The sequence below is a fragment of the Monodelphis domestica genome, chromosome 8, assembly GCF_027887165.1.
Source record: "Monodelphis domestica isolate mMonDom1 chromosome 8, mMonDom1.pri, whole genome shotgun sequence".
NCBI classification, from domain to species: Eukaryota; Metazoa; Chordata; class Mammalia; order Didelphimorphia; family Didelphidae; genus Monodelphis; species Monodelphis domestica.
In genome coordinates this window covers 180564548-180584329 of record NC_077234.1, presented here as the reverse complement: position 1 = coordinate 180584329, position 19782 = coordinate 180564548, and the positions used below count along the sequence as shown (strand labels likewise).

The following is a 19782-nucleotide window of genomic DNA, read 5'->3' as shown; positions in this document are numbered from 1 at the left end:
ACCACTTCTTGTTTATTATAGACCACATGAGTTGTTCATGCTTTGGATATGGGTCGGACTAGATGACTCATGAACTTTCATTCAACTCTGAAATGAATGAGGACTTTTATAGGCAGGATGCTGTTCATATCAACTGTGCTAAATGTGTGTGTCCCTTATTTCCCCAGGTGTGCTGTATGTGAGGCTCCTGCCATGGTGATGGCGGTTCACAGCCAAACAATCCAAATACCACAGTGTCCTAATGGATGGTCATCACTTTGGATTGGCTATTCTTTTGTTATGGTAAGTGGTGTAGACAATCATAGCTTTCCAGCAGGGGACTAGTGTCCTGAGGAGCTCTTCCTTTCAAAGCAACAGCAATCCTGTTTTTATTGCCCTAAGATTTTAGGCAATGAATGCTCCAAATGTGAAAATAAATGATTCCCCCATTCATATTTCTCAAAGCACTATAGGCTTTTCCCCACTCTATATTAAGGCACTGGTTGTTTGCTTGCTAGGATCTTGAGGCTACAGAAGCTTAGACTTTTATTTCACTTTTTGAGGTTCAAGAGGGGAGTAGACAGCTCTAACACCTTTCTGGAAAATGGAGAAAACATTTACACACCTTCCAATTGCAATCCTCATCTGTTCAGTTGAATTGTTTTCAGCAGAAGCAACATGACAAGCTTTCTTAAAGATTTAAAACCTGCTTGTTTTTGTTTTTTTTTCAGAGAGAATGAGGATAAAGGACTATATGGGATGTTTAAGTTTTAGTATATCACATAATATTAGTGAGTCTGCTTATTAGTAAGTCTGAATGAAGGAGGAAAGGCACTTTAAAAGTAATGATAATTTTGGTTCATCTAGTTGAGGAGATGACCCATCAGTGAAGTTTATTTTGGATCTAGTTTCTTTTAGAAATGATTATCTTTTCTCTCTAATTACTAATAATATCAAAGTCTCCAGACTCATTCAACAAACCTTTATTAATCACCTATTATGTGCCAGGCATAATGCTAGGTACCAGGGGTACAAAAACTAATATGGAAGCATACTCTTCTCAAGAAACTCTTTTTTCTTTTTTTTTGGGGGGGGGATACTACACTCTTTTCCCCCCTCCCCATTGTTTCATATAGTGTTTCACACATTTTTTAAAAAATTGTTCTTGAGTCATTTTAGTCATGTTCTATTCTTTATGATCCCTTTTAGAATTTTCTTGGCAAAGATACTAGAATAATTTGCCATTTCCTACTCCAGCTCATTTTATAGATGAGAAACTGAGACAAACAGGGTTAAGTGACTTGCTTTGGGCAATTTAAATTGGACTTTAACTATTTAGTTAGGAGAATATTTTTATTGTGGTCCTACTTATTTAATTGCTCCCATTTTTAGTCTTTTTGTCTCAGTCTAGAGCACATTTATCTCAGTCTATAAAGTTCTTGAATTCTTCAGGCCAAGTTTACTCTGATATTAGCCAACCTCCATTCTGAAAGGTTGAGAGGAACAATTTGCTTTCTCCACAGATACCTTTCTCATCTTGGGTCCTTTGCAGTCATCTCTTCCTGCTCTGTCTATTATGGTGACATTTTATAGGTTGTGGAATTATATTATCCCAATGAGCCTCACTCTTTTATCAGGATGAAAGAGGAAGTGGGGACAGCTAGCTAGCACAATGGATAGAGTGCCAGGAGTCAGGAGCATCTAGGTTCAAATGAAGCCTAAGATGCTTCCTAGCTCTGTGAGGTTGGGCACCCCCAATTGCCTAGAACTTGCTATTCTTTTGTCTTAGAATTCATACTAAGAAAGAAGGTAACAATTTAAAAAAAGAAAAAATGTCTTTACTAATTATTTTAGCTTTTTGTCAATATTTTAAGTAGTTGACTAAATAATTAAATATTATGGTACTCTTTGCATTTTTTCAAGGTTGAACAGAGAAGAGTTCACTGCATTAACTGAAGTAGAATTAGAATTTTTACAGGATAAAGCAGCATGGATTTTTTAGTTAATATCTCCTTTCCAAAAACATAGCATATATATATATATATATATATATATATATATATATATATAAATTCAAAATGTTAATGCTCACTTTTGCAAGAAGGAAAACAAAAGTTCCAAAAAATACTGTGGAGGAATTCTGATAATAAAAATAAAATTAAAAAAATTCATTTGAATAAAATATTGGAATTTTTATTCTGGTATCACAATAAATAAGTAAATGGAATCTGTGTCAATGTAAAAAAATAAGCTCAGTGAGTATAGATGAGGTGCAAAGAGATGTAGGAAAGGATTTCTTTTTTTTTTTTTTGGTCTCTCCTATCCTTTTCCCATTCACACAAAGGCCTTGAACATGATTGCCAAAATCAAAAGCATATAGAGATAATGATGTTCAAGAGATCAGAATAAGCCTATATATCTGTCAGCAGCCTACTGTATTACAGGCATTCACAGTTTCAAGACCAGCAGTAGCCATTCCTATGAAGTGTGCCAGCTTGCAATTTGTTTGAGGGGACACAATGCTGTCCTCATCTAATGCCATCTTCAAAGGAGAAAAGGCAGAGCATTAGTTATTTTCTTTTTGACGTATAGAATGTAAAGTTCGTTTCAAAAGTGAAATAACTTTATCCCATCACAATTAGAAGATAGATGAGGAGTTTGTGGAAAATATCCACCTTGCTCAAATACAAAAATGATCTTCCTTTGACAAAATGACTAAAGGACTCAAAGTGAGGTTAGATCACTTTTTCAAAGAGAAAAAATTCTTTAGGGTTCTTTCTTTAGGGTTTCCCACCAAGTAAGGCTTTTTAAAAGGGGATATGGCCAAATGCAATTTATGAAATGGGAACATTAATTTTCTGAATTAAAAAAAGAAGCTCCCCAGACCCTATGTAGGTTTCTAAGATTATTTCAGATTTCTGGGCAACTGGAATCTTTCCTGGTTACTCTTTGTGGTCATCTCACCTTGTATAGAAAAGTTAATAATATGGTTCCCCATCCATCATAAGTGATTGGCTTGGGAATTGGCTTGGTTCAAGAAGCATATTTTATATGAAAGTGTAGCTAGGTGGTACAGTGGATAGAGTTCTGGGTCTGGAGTCAGGGGAACCTGAGTTCAAGTATGACCCAAGACATTCACTACCTGTGTGACCCTGGGCAAATCATGTAAGCTCTATCTGTCTCTGCTTCCCCAACTATTTAACAGGGATATTAGCAATACTCATCTGACAGTGTCATTGTGAAGATCAATTGAGATTAAATTTGTAAAGCATTTTCCACAGTGTCTTGCACATAGTAAGTATTAAATAAATGCTAGATTATGTTGTTATTATTATTATTCTCCTGCTTGTTATGAAGCATGTCATGAAAAAACTAAGAGCTATGATATACTTTTTTTATTCTAACCAATTCTGACTGATTCTGTGAACCAGGTTTGTCCTTGTGGGAGAACTGAATTTGAAAACTTGTAACTGAATGGATTCTTGTTCTAAAGTATTGAGAACATTAAAAAAATAAAATATATTGGGCTAGATTCATGATCCATCCAGTCTGATAGGGCACACTGGGCTTCTGCCCTCTCCAAGTTACTTTGATGATTCTCAAACCTCTTATTCATAAATATCCAAGAGCTCTTTCCAGACTTCATCATCCTTTCATAATATTGATTTGTCCTTAAAATCTCCATTTTGTAGCCATGCATCATACTCGTCCAGGTCTCTTGATGTGAAAACTACCAAAACATTCCCAACTGTTACTTGTTAATTAAACTACTTTCATGAACCCCACTTCTTTTTTTAAATCTTACCTTCTGTCTTAGAATCAATACTGTGTATTGATTCTAAGGCAGAAGAGTGGAAAGGGCTAGGCAATAGGGGTTAAGTGACTTGCCCAGGCTCACACAGATGAGCCCCACTTCTTGAACCTTATATGACAGTGACATGCAGATCTTAAGCAGGGGTGTGCTAGTAAATATTTAATAAGCAGCTCTTCAAAAATGCATGTCACTTTAATTCTAATCTGCATTATTAACCCTTTGTCTATCACTTGCTTAGGTCTAGGTAAATAGTAAAATCAGCCCAAATTTGTAGCATTTGTTGATTTCTGAGGTGTAAATGTTCATGATGAAAATTTAACAATTGGTTCTCTCGAGCCCTAGAAGCTATCTCTAGCACAACCTCAATAAGCCACAAATGATTTAGAGAAGAGATAAATTCCTCGTGAGGTCCTTCCAGATGATGAGCAATTACTGCTCAGTTTGACAGCCTTAGCCTCTCGTCTTGTGCTAAGTCATTCCAAAATGTCTTGGGCTGAGTAGTCTGCTTCACAAAACACAAGTCTGAGTCTACGGAGGAAGTCCAATCAGCCCTCTGAGCTCACCATTTCACAATATCGGTACACGAAACACTCCCTGATTTATATCGGCAATGTCAGCTTCACCCATTCTCTGGTAAAGTGCCATTTCAGAGAGATGACTGAGTCTACAAGGGGCAGTTATGATGCCATAAGGAAGGGCATTACGCCTCTCAGACGCCGAGCCTCTGCAGCTATTCATCTCCAATAGCTCCAGACCCAAGAAAACAAAATGTGACAGCAGACCATACCTAGCCAGGAATCTGGTCTTAAGGACTTAGGAGCTCAGAGTTAGTAGGTGCTTTGGACATGAATTGCCCAATTCTTCTTCTTTGTTCCTGTACCTTATCTGTGCAGTTGGGTATAATGGAAATAGAATTCTAGAACTAGACTGCGAGTCAAGAGACTTCAGCTCAAGTTCAAGTCCACTGATTGGCTCTGGGGCTTGATTTCATCATCTATAATAAGCCTGGGTTGTTGTGGACGGTCTCTAGATTTCCTTTTGCCTCTAAAATTCCATGATTGTGTTGTCACTTCTATTTGTTTTAAAAGCCAATGGAAGGAATGAGCGGAAAAATCTGTTTGGAGTAGGGTAAAGACCAGAGAATAATGTCTTAAATAAAATAAATGTGCTCTTGAGACTTTTAGTACTTTGGTGTCTTAACCAAATAGATATAAATCCAAACTTAATAAACAGATAACTTTAGGGGAAAGAACTCTTTGTTCTAGAGAAGGAATTATTATAAGATTTTTTTTGTATTGAAAAGGTGGTTGTTTATAGAAATCTGATTCACACAAAACTTTTCAGGAATGCATTTATTATGCAAAATGAGGCATACTCAGATTCGTTATATATATTGAAGTTTCTCAAGTTGTTTGTAGCCTTGTGGCCAGGAAAGGAAGGAATGAGTCCAAGATGGTAGTCTGTGAAGTCTTTGGTGTGATGTTCATGCTTAGCATGTGTTCAGGAGTCACCACATGAGGTAGGGAAAGGACCCAGTTTCTTGGCGTAACTGCACTGCTCCCTCCATAAGTTACAATAAATCTCATATTCTTTTGGGAGGGAATTCTCTGACATGTGATCCTAATTTGTTTTCCAGCACACCAGCGCTGGTGCCGAAGGTTCTGGCCAGGCCCTAGCATCCCCAGGTTCCTGTCTAGAAGAATTTCGAAGTGCACCATTCATTGAATGCCATGGTCGTGGGACCTGTAATTATTATGCAAATGCTTATAGCTTCTGGCTTGCTACTATAGAAAGAAATGAGATGTTCAAGTAAGTAGTAAACTTTTCCTCGTTTTAATCTTTCCACTTTATTATTTGATGGTTAATCATCAAAAATCTGTTGGCATAGATCAAAATAATAATCAGGTTAGCTGCAAAATAATGAAGATGGCTGCTTCTTCCTTTTGCCATATTGTTGCCTCAAGAAGAAATACATCCTAGAAGAGGTCTGGGTCTGGTAGACTGACCTCATCAGTGTTCTCATATGAAAACTAAAAGTGTTTTATCTCCCTCATCAAGATGAGTTCATTAGAAATCGATTCAGAGCAAGTAAACATATTCTAATATTGCAAACTTAAAAATGAAGTCAAAAGCTAACCCACAAGCCAACAGAGTTTTTGATGGAGGTTTTCATTACCTGGGGAACTTCAATTGGTTTTTGTTTTGTGTCCTCTGCATGATTTGGCAAGAGATATTTATAAACCACGACTATAAAAAATAATTTCTGGGCAAGTATGCCACATTTTAGCCAGAGAGAAAAGAACTTTTATTTTCAGGACTCAAAATTTTTACCTCTACAACAACTCTCCCTAGTGACTGATAACCTCATTGAAATTAATTTGGAGCACAGCCCGGTCACTAATGGACAGTAGCATATAATGAACCCTCTATCCTTAATTTAGCACCAGCTGCAGTCTGTGCTGAAGCAGGGGCAGAAGGCTGAGGGAGATTGAACAATTACTTACTGTTCATTCCTGAAATAAATACTTCTCACCCTTGGAGACAAGTCTTTCTGCCTTTACCAAAAGTAATGCTTTTGGGAGAAAGGTCTGTGAAGACCTGCTATGCTTCTGTCTGCTTCCAATCTAGAGCAGAGAGAATTAACTCAAAGGTAAATTGTTTGCGGCTGATAATCCATCAGCAAAGAAATCAGGGATACCCAGGCCCATTTTATAGTCTATGAAAGCATTTTTTGGACCATCAAAGTATTAACATTGACAAAAATGACATAAATTAATTTGAGATGGAAATTTACTGAGATTCCGTGGAAGCAATAAACATTTATTGTTGGGTTCCTGATGCTAAGATGTCATATTATAGAGTTAGTAGGCTTTTTTTAGTGGACCAGAAAACTGAATTTGAAAGTTGTTATGACCAAAAATATATTACCTTGTGGACAACCAGGAAATGAGGATCTCCAAAGTTAGGTAGGCTCATCCTTCAGCAGCAAACATATTCACTAGACCACCAGACCTATGCCCAAAGCTTCTCCAACTTGGTAAGACCTTCCAAAATTGATGCAGTACTTGCATCAACTTCAGTGCTATCAGGAAGTGTTGGAAGGATAAGATTTAAGTAGAGGGGCACTTCTGTGCTATGATGAAATGTTGAGGTAAGATTGTAGTAGAGCAATGTTGCTCTCTGTCAAGAAAAGAAATACCTCCCATCACAAAATACCAAGTCCTTGGAGGATTTCAATATTGAAGTAAAAATTCCATTGAAAATTCTTTGTCAGAAGAAAAACAAGTTACAGTCAGCTCCAAAGGACTTTTTTAGATTCTCTTGATGTACACCATAATGTGTCCATCTCAAAAACTGCTTGAATTAAAGTGGCCAAAAATTTAGCACTCCATTCTTTGCTCACATAATAGTTTTTGTTCTGATGAAACTTGACCCATTCCAAGCTTCCAGTCTGTAATCATTTCAGCTGTGAAAATAAGGAGGAAATTTCAGGAATGGTGTATGTGGCACTACCCATGTAAATGTTAAAACAAACAATCTCAACATGATTTGGCAGATCCATTTTCAGAATTCCTGCTTTTTGCTTCATTCACTCATTTTTTTAAAAAAATGCCAAGATAGCAAACAATTTATTATAGAGAGAAGAAAAATTTCCCTTCCAAAATATAGAAATCTGTACAACTTTGCCACAATCAATATACATGAACAGTACAGGTTTACCACCAGTTCATGTTCTGCCAAATAAAAGATGACGAGCAAAGTTCACAAACTAGGTGGTGGTTTGTGGAAAAGACTTTTGCCCAAGGAATATTACAGACCAGACCTCTACTTTCTAAAAATAAGACGTTTACTCAGTCTCATGCTTAGCACCATGACCATTACCGTGCAGTTCTTACCTTACAGTCTAGTTGGGAGACAAGTCTTATGCCAATGAAAAGTTACATGATATCAAGCAGTTTATAATCAGACGCTCCATGAGTGAATAAACAGTAAGAACTAGGAGAATTGTAGAAGCAAGAGAGATGAATGGGATTGTTCCAGAAGTTTTCATGGAGATGATTGTGCTGGGCTTCAAGGGTGATTTGGATGGGTGAAGAGGAATGCGGAGATGAGCAGAAGCGACATCGAAGAAGAATTGGGAGACAATAAAGAGAGTGGCAAGAATAGAAAATTCACATTGATGAATAGTGGGAAGTAATATAATTGGAAATAGTATACAGTTGGGAATTAAAATAGTTGGAAAAGGAGGGTTGGGCCAGATCATGGATCTTCTTGAAAGCCCTACTAAAAGGTGTGGGTATTATTAGACCCAATCCTGATGTAATGACGGTGGTCATATTCATGCAAAAGTGGAAAGGAAACTAGAGGCTACCATCTTCCACCCTTCTTGGTTTATTGATGAGGAAACAGATCTCTAAAAGTTAAGTGACTTGTCTAGAGTCATACAGCTAGTAAGACTTAAAAAGAACCTTGATGCAATTCACATTCTCTCCCTCCTTCGCTCCCTCCCTCAGCCTCCTTGATATAGTAAATAATCTGATATAGGCTATACCAGTGCTTTCATGCAATGAATATTTCCATATTCCCCATGCCAGGTCAGAAGATACACGCCACACATACAATAAAAAGCTCATAAAGGAAATGAAATGAAAGATGGCATGCTTTGATCTGCAATCAGATTCCAACAGTTCATTTTTTGACTGGGGATAGCATTTTTTAATCATAAGCTAGTGAGACTAGCTCTGCGGTATTTGAGAACAGAGCAGCTAAGTGGCATGGTGGATCAAGTGCTGGACCTGAAGTCTGGAAGACTTGAATTTAACCAGCTTCAGATACTTACTAGCTGTACGATCCTGGGCAAGTCACTTAATTTTATTTGCCTCAGTTTCTTCATCTGTAAGATGAGCTGGAGAAGGAAATGGCAAACCACTCCAGTGTCTTCCAGGAAGAAAACCCTCAGAGAGAAGCTGGGTGGCTGAGTGGATTGAGAGCCAGACCTAGAGATGAGAGGTCCTAGGTTCAAATCTGACCTCAGACACTTCCCAGCTGTATGACCCTGGGCAAGTCGCTTGAACTTCTTCTGCCTTGGAACCAATACACAGTATTGATTCCAAGATGGAAGGTAAGAGTTAAAAAAAAAAAGAAAACCCCCAAAAGAGGTCACAAAGAGTTGGACATGACCAAAAAAAGACTAAACAATAATTTCCCGACTCCATATCCAATACCACAATCCACTTTGCCTTCTTTGTTGTTTTAAAGAAACTTAATTCTCCCTGATAGTTAAGTGACCTCTGAGGACCATTTGTTTTCTTGTTTACAGGAAACCTACTCCATCGACTTTGAAAGCAGGAGAACTACGCACACACGTTAGCCGCTGCCAAGTCTGTATGAGAAGAACATAATGACTCTCAGTCTCAGCTAACGTCACAATATGGTGCTATTCATTTTTTAACAGCAATGAACCCTAGAAATATATCCTGTGTACCTCACTGTTGTCGAATAAGAAAACAGTAAAGTGCCTTATAGGAATTTGCATAACTAACACGCCTTGCTTTATTGGCCCTCTACTTGCTGAAGAAGAAAAAAAAGACAACAATAAGCTTCAAATATATACATACCAAATGGCACTTTTTATTTAAAAAAAGGAAGAAATTGTAGATGTGTTCCGATGCACTGAAGAGTGTAAAGCCAGAGCTAAGTCAGAAAAATCAAAAGGTGCTAGGAGGTATGCAGTGACTTACATACTGTTTGACTCCCCTTGACATTTTTGTATTATATTTAGATTTGTTTTTGCCCCCTCCCAGATATAAATGTTGTTTATACCACTGTCTAGCTTTTACAAAATGATAGGTCCTTTGATATGTACTTATTGTTCCTGTACAAATAATAGTAATGTAAAAAAAAAGGAATGGGATTACCAAATATGAATAAGGAGTAAATAGCCATATCTTCCAAACCAAATGCGTAAATTTATATCTCTCTGCTCTGTGTGGTACTATGCACCTGCTTTTGCAGAAAACACAACTTTCCTGTGGAATAAAGATGGTCCAAAAGTGGTCAGAAATAGATATATATATATATATTTTTAGTAATTTATATAGTTGTCAGCAATTAGGCAAATCAGGTTTTGGGTTCTAGTTCCACTATTAAAATGAAGCTTATATGAGTTTTCTTCTTTCCAGATTTGTTGTCCTTTAGATGAGCTATGAAACAATAGACTATTTAATGTGAAACATCAGTTTTATTCCATTAGTCACTTACATACCAAAATTGTATGGTGCCAAAGACAAATCCAGGATCGTGGCTATTGTGTTTAATATAGTAAATCATGTACTTTGAGCTTACTGTTTTTATTCTGTATTTAATATTTTCAGGGTTTTAAACACTAATCACACACTGAATGACTTGATTTAAAAAACCTAAAAGGCCTTAATCTCATGAGTATTTTACTCCATCAAATCCCTGTGGCTACATTTTCACAGTTGGGCCATATTCTGCTCTATGATTCATGAACTATTGTAAATGTGGTTCTCACTGACTAAAGGAGGACCAGAGGATGTATTTGCAAGAAGGCAGAATAGACATTTTTGTCTAAAACAATATTTCTCTCAGAGGTTCCAAAGATTTTAAAAAATACTAAGGCCATTTCTTAAAAATGTGTATTTCTTAAGAATTAAAATTTGTAATAAAAATATTTGTGTAAAAAAAAGAGCTTTAATCAATTTGTTGTTAGTGTTGACCCAGAGCTTTTAACAAGAAGTAACTGCATAAGCCATTAATAAATTTGCAAGCCTTCCATAACTTAGATTATTTTTATTTTGCATGTCTTCCAAACATATCTCTTAGGGGAATATTTTTCAGTGATTGCTACCTTCATTGCCTCTAACAAATATGTATTCAGAAAACCCTTTGCTGGAAAAGTGCCAATATGTATCAATATGTATGAATGAAGTATATCCAAATGGACAATATCTGGAGATGTGGATTCCAGTTCTTATTTGGAGTAAACAAATAAGAAAATGGGGGTTGGAGGGCACAAATTTTTATTATTGAATTCTTTAGCCAAGTTTAGATTTGGTTAAAATTTCATAATTACATATGGTGAAAAGTAATACATAAAGATTTATGAAGCCGCCTACAAAACTTACCTCTTCATGATCTGTTCACCTTCTTTTAGAGATATACCTGTCCTTGATGATGTCTTTTATCCTACTTTTCATGCATAGGCTATTGTGTGCTCAGATTTCATTTTTTCATTACTTTTGGAGTTACCTGTAATTAGGATTCCTTCAAGATTGAAGTGGTCCATGATTCAGTCAATCAATAAACATTTATTAAGTACCTATGCTGTTCCAGGCACTGTGCTAAGAGCTGGTGATACAAAAAGAAGAAAAAACCAGTCCTTGCCCTCACAAGCTTACAATGTGCAAACCAACATATACAAGGCAACCTGCATTACAAGGTAATAAGAACAACACACACACACACACACACACACACACACACACACAACCCAGTGAAATTGCTTGTCACCTCTGGAAGAGGGGAAGGAGACAACAAGAATCATGTAACCATGGGAAAAATAAAAAAATAAGAATAATATATAATAATAATAAGAGGAAGTAATTAATCGAGGGAAGGCACTATAGTTAAGAAATGTTGAGAAAGGCTTCTAGCCAAAGAAGTATTTCAGTTGGGCTTTAAAGGAAACCAATGAGGAAGAACATTTTAGACAGTGATGACAACCAGAGAAAATACTTAGATCCAAGAAATGGAAGTCTTGCTCAAGGAATGCCCAGGAGACTATTGTCATTGGATTCAAGAGTATGTGTTGGGGAGTAAGAAGACTGGAAAGGTAGGGCTTGGCTATGAAGAGTTCTGAATGCTAAAAAGAGCATTTTGTATTTGTTACTGGAGGCAATAGAGAGGCACTAGAGTTTATTGAATAATGGGGTGACATGGTCACAAGTCATATACCACCCTTAAGAGTATTAGAATTTTTTTAAAATTCTCACTTTCTATCTTAGAATCAATACTAAGTATCAGTTCCAGGATAGAAGAGCGGTAAAGGCTAGGCAATTGGAGTTAAAAGACTTTTCCAGGGTTACACAGCTAAGAAGTATCTGAGGTCATGTTTGAATCCAGGACTGCCCATCTCCAGTTCTGAGTCACTTAGCTGCCCTGAGAATATAAACATTCTAAATGGGCTTTTGCAGCACCAAGCAAAAAAAGCCCTATAGAGTTTTCTAAAGGTCCTAGTGATCTCAATTCTGGTCTCAATTGATTGACCATCTATGGTGTCTGTCCACTATACAAAGTCACAAACAGTTGCACAGTTGAACTAACACAATGGACTGCCCATCCAGCTACGTATCATGCATGATCCAGGCAACTTGCATAATTGATCCACTTTGATCTTCCAGAATGAGTGGTGGTAAGGCCAATGGTTTTCATATTGCTGTAGATTTTATTGAGGAGATCTTGTGATATTCTGGGAGTAGATGGCAAGTAGAACAGTAACATTTGTGAGTAGGAATGTGTGGAGAGCATCTCTATGAATGGTGACTCCTTTTATTTGGACCCTGAATGGAGCATCTTTTGTGACATGGGTGCATGCCACACGTGAACACATTTCTTTGTTGTGTGTATGTTGTAGCCATAGTCCTAACTAATCATAAGGTCTTAAATTACTTTATTGTGAGCAAATAAGAAATCTTGTTTTGAGTAGAGCTTCGAAGTTTCATAATGAAAAAATTCAAATCAATACAAACATAATGGGATCTTATGTTATCCATCCATCAGTGAATTGTGTGACCACAACAATGTGAGTTGCTATGTAGAAAGTCATCTGCAAGTAGTTAACTTTATTCTTTCTCTGCTTCAATGACAACACAAAGAAGAATACAAAGATAGTATGTCCATAGGAAGTTTGAGAGATATTAATGGGAGAATCTGTTTTTAAGGGATATGGTGATATTTTCCTTATTCTTGTTATGCTTAATGATAACATGGCATAGTGGATAGTCAGTCAATCAACATTTATTTACCCAAGTAAAGATTCAAGGGATACTAAGAAAAGCAAAAGACAATTCCTGCCCTCAAGGAGATCTCCATCTAACTGGGAAGACAACGTACAAATAACTTTGTACCAGTTGGCTAAATACAGATAGCTACTATATAAATAATATTATTGTTATTACAAAACACCAACCATGACCACCATCCTCTTTGTGAACCTCTTAATGAAGTCTCTAAATTTTTCTGAAATGTATATAATAACACTTCTCTATTAGTCCTGAAACCCCATTTCTTTCAAACTTTAACTGTTGCCCAATGGTGTGTATTTTTGTTATTCTTCAGTCAGTCAAGTCTAACTCTTTGTGACTCTGGATCATAGCTCTCCATGGGGTTTTCTTGGCACGGGTACTGAAGGGATTAGCTATTTCCCTTTCCAGTGGGTCCAATAGATCCCTTTTTCAGGCAATCAGAGGTAAAATGACTTGAGCAGGGCAACACAGCTAGGAAATGTCTGAAACTGGACTTGAACTTGGGTCTTCCCGAGTACAGACCCAGTATTCTATCCACTGAGCTACCTAGCTGCCTTTTAGACATACAGAGGTTAAATAATTTGCCCAAGGTCACACAGCTAAGAAGTATCTGAGGCTGGATGTGAACTCAGGTCTTTCTGACTTCAGGCTCAGTGCTCCAACCATTTTGTTATTAATTCATCTATCTATCTATCTATCTATCTATCTATCTATCTATCTATCTATCTATCTATCTTTTATGTTTACATACTACATATATATCATGCATATTTACATACATATGAGTATTTTATAGTTTACAAAGCATTATACACACATATAAGCAGGAGTGTGCTGGACTCAATTGAACTTGCTTGTTAGAACCAATTATTAGATTTTCAGTATGAACACTTAAATCCCAGAAATTTGCAAAGACTACCAAATCTGGACTTGGTGCATTGTTTGTTTTTTATTGTGGGCATCTAGGTGGCACATTGGATAGAGTGCTGGGTGTGAAGTCAAGAAGCCTTATCTTCCTGAGTTCAAATCTGACCTCAGACACTTATCTGTATGACCTTGGGCAAGTCACTTAATCCTGTTTGTCTCATTTTCTCCATCTGTAAAATTAGCTGGAGAAAGACATGGCAAGCCACTCCAGTATCTTTGCCAAGAAAACCCCAAATGGGGTCAAAAAGAGTCAGACATGACTGAACAACAACAATAATAAAATTTTTAAAAGAAACTTAAAACAGGTTTGTAAAAACGATTAGATTTTAAAATGTTCTTGGTGTACTTTTTGTTGTTGTTTTGGCAAGATAGTTGTTACATATTTACTGGTAAATATGCATGTGTGTATGAGTGTGTCATATAAATTGAATAGCACCTGTAGTTCTTCAGGGCTTTCAGAGTGCATCCTCTGAAACTAATTTTACAGATTGGGAAGGTGAGATAAAAGTTAAGTGACTTGCTCAAGATCACATAGAGTGTCACTGCGAATTAAAACATAGGTCCTCCCTACTCCAATTGAACACTTTCTAACTCATAAAAAAGGAGTTTAAGACAATATTATGCTGTCATTTAGGTAGGTAGCACAGTGAATAGAGGGTCAGGTGTGAGTCTAGAGGGCCTGGGTTCAAATTCAAAACTTTCTAGCTGTGTGACCCTGGACAAGTCCTTTAACACCCATTGCCTACCCTTTACCACTCTTCTTTGAATTGATACTAGGACAGAAGATAAGGGTTGAAAAACACCAATATTATGATGTCTTCTGAGCATTGTTAATCTAGAAAGGTTCTCTAGAGATTGTCCCTCTGTCGTTAGGTTTGTGCCTAAATAATCCCAGATATATGTTAATATTTCACATTTTTTAAGATTTTGAGAGAGCAAATTCCATAATCTTTTAAGTGACCTGCCAGGACACTAACATCTGACCTAATTTTACTCCAGATTCAGTTCTCTTTATGTAGGTAACTAGTAGCTCAGTGGATAGAGCTGAATTCAAATCCAACTTCAGACACTAAGTGTGTGACCCTGGGCAAGTCACTGACCCTCGGTTTGCTTCAGTTTCAATGATAATAATAGCCCTTACCTCCCAGTGTTATTGTGAGGTTCAAATGAGGTAGTCATAAAATGCTTAGCACAGTACCTGGCCCTTAGTAAGTTCTATAACAATGTTGGCAATTATTCTTATTATCTCAATTTAAATTTAACCTTAGACCCTGGCTACCTATGTGATAGACCATAGGCTAACCGCTTAACTTTTGTTTGCCTCAGGTTTCTCAACTGTGAAATAGGGATAATAATAGCACTTGTTTAGCAGAGGTGTTACAAGAATCAATTGAGTTTGTCGGGTTTTTTTAAAAGCTCTTAGTAAAGTATTGGCACATAGTAGGTTCTATTGTTCTATTACTTCAGTTAGGGCTCTGCTCTCTCATTCAACATCTAGTTAATTTGACATTATTGTTGTTGTCAGTCACGTCCTACTCTTTGTGACCCCATTTGGCGTTTTCTTGCAGAGATGAGGAGTACTTTGCCATTTTCTTCTCCTGCTCATTTTGCAAATGAGGAAACGGAGGTATATATAGTTAAGTGACATGCCCAGGGTCACACAGCTGGTGTCTGAGGCCAGATTTGGACTCCAGTCATCCTGATTCTAAGCCCAGTGCTCTATCCATTGAGCTACCTAGCTGTACTGGAGACAAAAAAGACCAGGATTCCAATTTCACTTCAAAGTCTTACTAGCACTATGACCCTTGTAGGTTCAATAGAAATACTCATTTCCTTGCCTCTTCCCTCTTTATTTCTCCTGGGTGAAAATGAAAAATAGCTGATCACTAGACTCTGTAAGAAGCAATGCCTTTATTAGGTCCCATCTCAGGCCAAGCTCTCTCCTAAGAGGCTCAGGGACACATTCCTCTGCTTTGCCCTGACTGCCCCAGGAACAGGATCCCATTCTATAGTCCTCTTGATCTACCTCTTAAAGAGCGGTACTGCTGGCTCTTAGAAAGTTAGCATGCTACTCTCCATCTCCATCCCCCTTCCCAGCCTTTCTATTCTGTTACATGTTTAGGCAAAATGCATCTGACCTTCCAGACTTCAGGTCTATTTCACATTTTAAAAAACACTCCAAAAAGTTAAAAATCAAAAACTTTCGCAAAACTTTCTGCATTCCACCAAGAACAGTCATGTGGCCCTGAGCCAATATGGTATGCTGCCTCAGTTTCCTTTTTTAAAAATAAGGGTGATACTGGTTCCTCTGCCACAGATATGTTGTTAGGATGAAATGAGATAATACGCGTGAAAATGCTTTACCAACCTTAGTGGAGAAGAAGACTGGGGCTATCATTGTAACCTGGCAAAGTCCCTTTACCATGTTGCAGATAGTGATTTATATAGTTTTAAAGTTGCCTAAAGTCACTGAGATATTAAATGCCTTGCTCAAGGGCCCATAGCTAGGATGCGTGGGGATTTGAACCCAGCCCTTTCTGACAATGAGTCAGCTTTCCATCCTCTACGCCAACATTATTTCTCTAGCTATCATGATTATGTTAGAAGTAAAAGCTGTTGTTTTTTTTACTCCATTTTCTCCAGAAATAAGTATAAAATCTTCTTGTGCTCAAAACCCTTCATACCCTAACTGCCTTCCTTAGCTTTCCAGACTTCATATACCTTATGGTACTCTGACCCAGGAACACTGGCCCCTTTGTTATTCTTGGAACAGGATACCCCACCTCTTAGCTCTGGGCATTTTCATTTTGGCTGACTGCCATGCCTGGTATAGTCTCTTTCCTTACCTGTGCCCCTTGGCTTCTTTCAAGTATCAACTAGAATTCCACCTACTGTAGAAAGCTTTCCCCAATCCCCGTTAATTCTAGTTTCTTTCCTCTGCAGAATATTTCTAATTTTCCTATAAATATCTTGTTTGTACAAAGTTGTGGTTTTTTAAACCTTTACTTCCTATCTTAGAATCAATACTAAGTATCTATTCGAAGGCAGAGGAGAGAAAAGGGCTAGGCAATTGGAATTAAATGACTTGCCCAGGGTCACACAGCCAGGAAGTGTCTGAGGTCACATTTGAGCCCAAGACGTCTGGTCTCGTCTTGGCTCTGGGTCCTCTGAACTAACTTGCTGTCCCCATAGTCGTTCTCATATTGTCTCCCTCATTAGACTGTGATCTCAAGGGCAGGGACCGTGTTTTGTCTTTCTTGGTAAGCCCGGCCTAGCCCCAAAGCAAGACCCACTGGACTCAGACAGGAAAACAGCGAGCGAGCATCTCTCCGTAGCTTCGTCTATGCCTGGGATGCCAGCAGAGGGAAGGCTGGAGCTTGGAGCTGGCCGGCTGGGTCCTGCCAACGTGCATTCTCCCTCTGGAATGTGTGTGCAGAAAGACAGTGTCACCCTGACACAGCGTCCTGTGCCGCTCTCAGTACAGCAAGTATTTTGGTCTCTCCATTTGATAGGACCCACTCGGAGCTCCCCCACCCCACCCCACCCCACCCCGTGCTTGGCTGCAGGGAGGCGGTTCATAGAAGGCACTTTTCCTTCTCTCCGCCCCATTCGAGTGGACTGGGGGGCGTCGGGGTGGTGGTGGCGGCGGCGGCGGCGGCGGCGGAGGGGGACGCTAGTAGCTCTGAATCATTCTCACCACCGTCTCTGCCTGCGTGGGGAGTGTTTGCAGTGATTAATGCCCTTTGTGTGCTTTCTGCGTTCCTTCGCTGTGGGTTACAATTCAGCATGTTTCCCATTTTACGCGCCCCAAATAGCTAGGAGCACATTTTTTGAGGCTTTGTGTCTTATTTGGAGCAGGCATCTGGCCTCCGCTCTCCAGCCCCGTTAGAAACGAGGCAGCAGTTTAGTCACTTCTCCTTACTGAGTCACAGTTTAATCAGTTAGTAGAAGGGAAAGTCGCTTCAGTTTTGAACAGCTTTCTTCCAGGTGGATGGCTCCCTGGAACCTGGGTGTCCTCCAGGCGGGGACTTGGCTTGCCTCAGCCTGAGCTCGCTCTCTTTGGGACTCTGCCTTGCCCGGTCCAAGTAGGGGGCCAGATAGCCAGCGCTGGGGATTCAGTGAATTTCAGTTCTCGATGCAAAGTCAGGAAAAGTGTTTTTTCAGTGAACTCACCCCTGGTGCCCTACTGAGTTTCTCTGAAAGTGGATCGCCTTTTGGGAGTCTTTGTGAAACAAAGCAGCTCCATTTCCGTGGCAGACTGTAGATGGCACCTCTGTCCTCCTGAATGCTAAACGAGTCTAATTTGGGTGGCTAAGAGTTCAGCAACACCTCTTTCTTTTTATTTAATGCTTGATAGTTTATGGATCTGGGGCTATTGGGGATCTCCCAGAAGCCACCATCTCATTTTATAGAGAAAGAAATTAAGACTCCATAGAGTCCTGGCAAAGGTTACACAGATAGGAAAAGAGCAAAAAAAAATGTGCACCTTTTAGACATGAAAGCTTACGATCTTTAAACCCTTACTTCTTGTCTTAGAATCAATATTGGTCCTACGATTGAAGAGTGGTAAGAGCTAGGGAATGGATGGAGGTTAAGTGAATCGTCCAGGGTCACACAACTGGGAAGTGTCTGTTGCCAGATTTGAACCCAGTACTCCCAACTCTAGGCCTGTACAGGGCTATGATCTTATACAGAAGTGCCAAAAATGTGGCCCCTGAGACAAATAACACCTACAACAAATTCAAGCAGAGCTGGAACCAGATTAAAATACAATTGAAAATTATTTGACAAATAAAGAAAAATATACTAAAACATAGAGATGTTAGTATGTGGTTTCTGAGTCAATATATGGCCTGCAGGGATCCTTCTGTATAGTTTAGTGGCCTCCATTTACATTGAGTTTGATATGATTGGTATCAAGAGCCCAGGTCCATTATACTTTCCAAATACCACACTAATTTAATAGGATTCAAGACTGATTTTGTACATTTTCTCATGTCATTGAAAAGAGGATAGACTATCACTTGGCATATATAAAATGAAATATTTTACTGAATTCATTAATTTGTGCATTTCTTCAGGATTTCCGGGATCAATGATCAATCAATGGTATATTTACATTCATTGAATCATATAATAAGACCTCTCTTGTTAGTAGATAATCTTTGGGAATTGTTATGACTGGAAAATTCATTCTCCTATAATTCATCTGGTCACCAGATAGATTGGTTAATTGGTCAACAAACCTTTATTATGTACTTCCTGTGTGCCATTCACTGTGCTATGCAAATACTTGGAATACGAAGAAAGGCAAAAACTTGGCATCTGTCCTCAAGAAACCCATATTTTGATGAAGAAAACTGCAAATAATTATGTATACAAGATGAATACAATATAAATGAAAGCTAATCTCAAAGGGCAGCTAAGTGGTACATTGGCAAGCTGGGTAGCACAGAGGATCGAGTGCCAAACTGGAGTCAGGAAAACCTGGGTTCAAATCCAGAGTCACACACTAGTTTTGTGAGCCTGGGCAAGCCACTTAGGAAGTCCTGCTTGCCTCAGTTTCTTTATTTGTAAAATGAGCTTGAGAAGGAAATGACTAAGCAGGCCAGTACCTTTGCCAAGAAAACCCCACTTGGAATCATGAAGAGTTGGACAATTGAAAAATGACTAAACAATATCATATCATAGGGTCATTGATTTAAGGGAGAGATAGAGTCAAGATCATCTAGACCAATCCCCTTATTTTCCCCTGAGGAAAGTGAGACCTGAAGTACAGAAATGACTTCTCCATGATCACATAAATAGGGAGTGTCAGAGTTTGAACACAGGTTCTCTGACCCCGAATTTCACATTCTTTCTATTGCATCCCAGTGCCTTGTTTATTCATGCTTCCACTAATGTGTCTTTGCCATCTTGGAAGAACTGTGGCAAATGTTCATCATACTATGAAATAATATACAAAAACAGACAAGAAAACATTTCTAATGGGAGGGGAAAAACACTTTCCAAGCT

General features: G+C 38.4%; 1 protein-coding gene across 1 annotated transcript in view; it reads left to right on the top strand.

Annotated features, from left to right (window-relative positions):
- The window catches only part of COL4A1 (collagen type IV alpha 1 chain), a 201568-nt gene extending 190434 nt beyond the window's left edge, over positions 1–11134 (top strand). Inside the window, exons 51-53 of the mRNA XM_056807802.1 lie at positions 168–282; positions 5430–5602; positions 9114–11134. Of these exons, the coding sequence (XP_056663780.1) occupies positions 168–282; positions 5430–5602; positions 9114–9195 (370 nt within the window). The 3' untranslated portion in view covers positions 9196–11134. The remainder of the gene's footprint in view (positions 1–167; positions 283–5429; positions 5603–9113) is intronic.
- The last annotated feature ends 8648 nt before the right edge of the window (positions 11135–19782 follow it).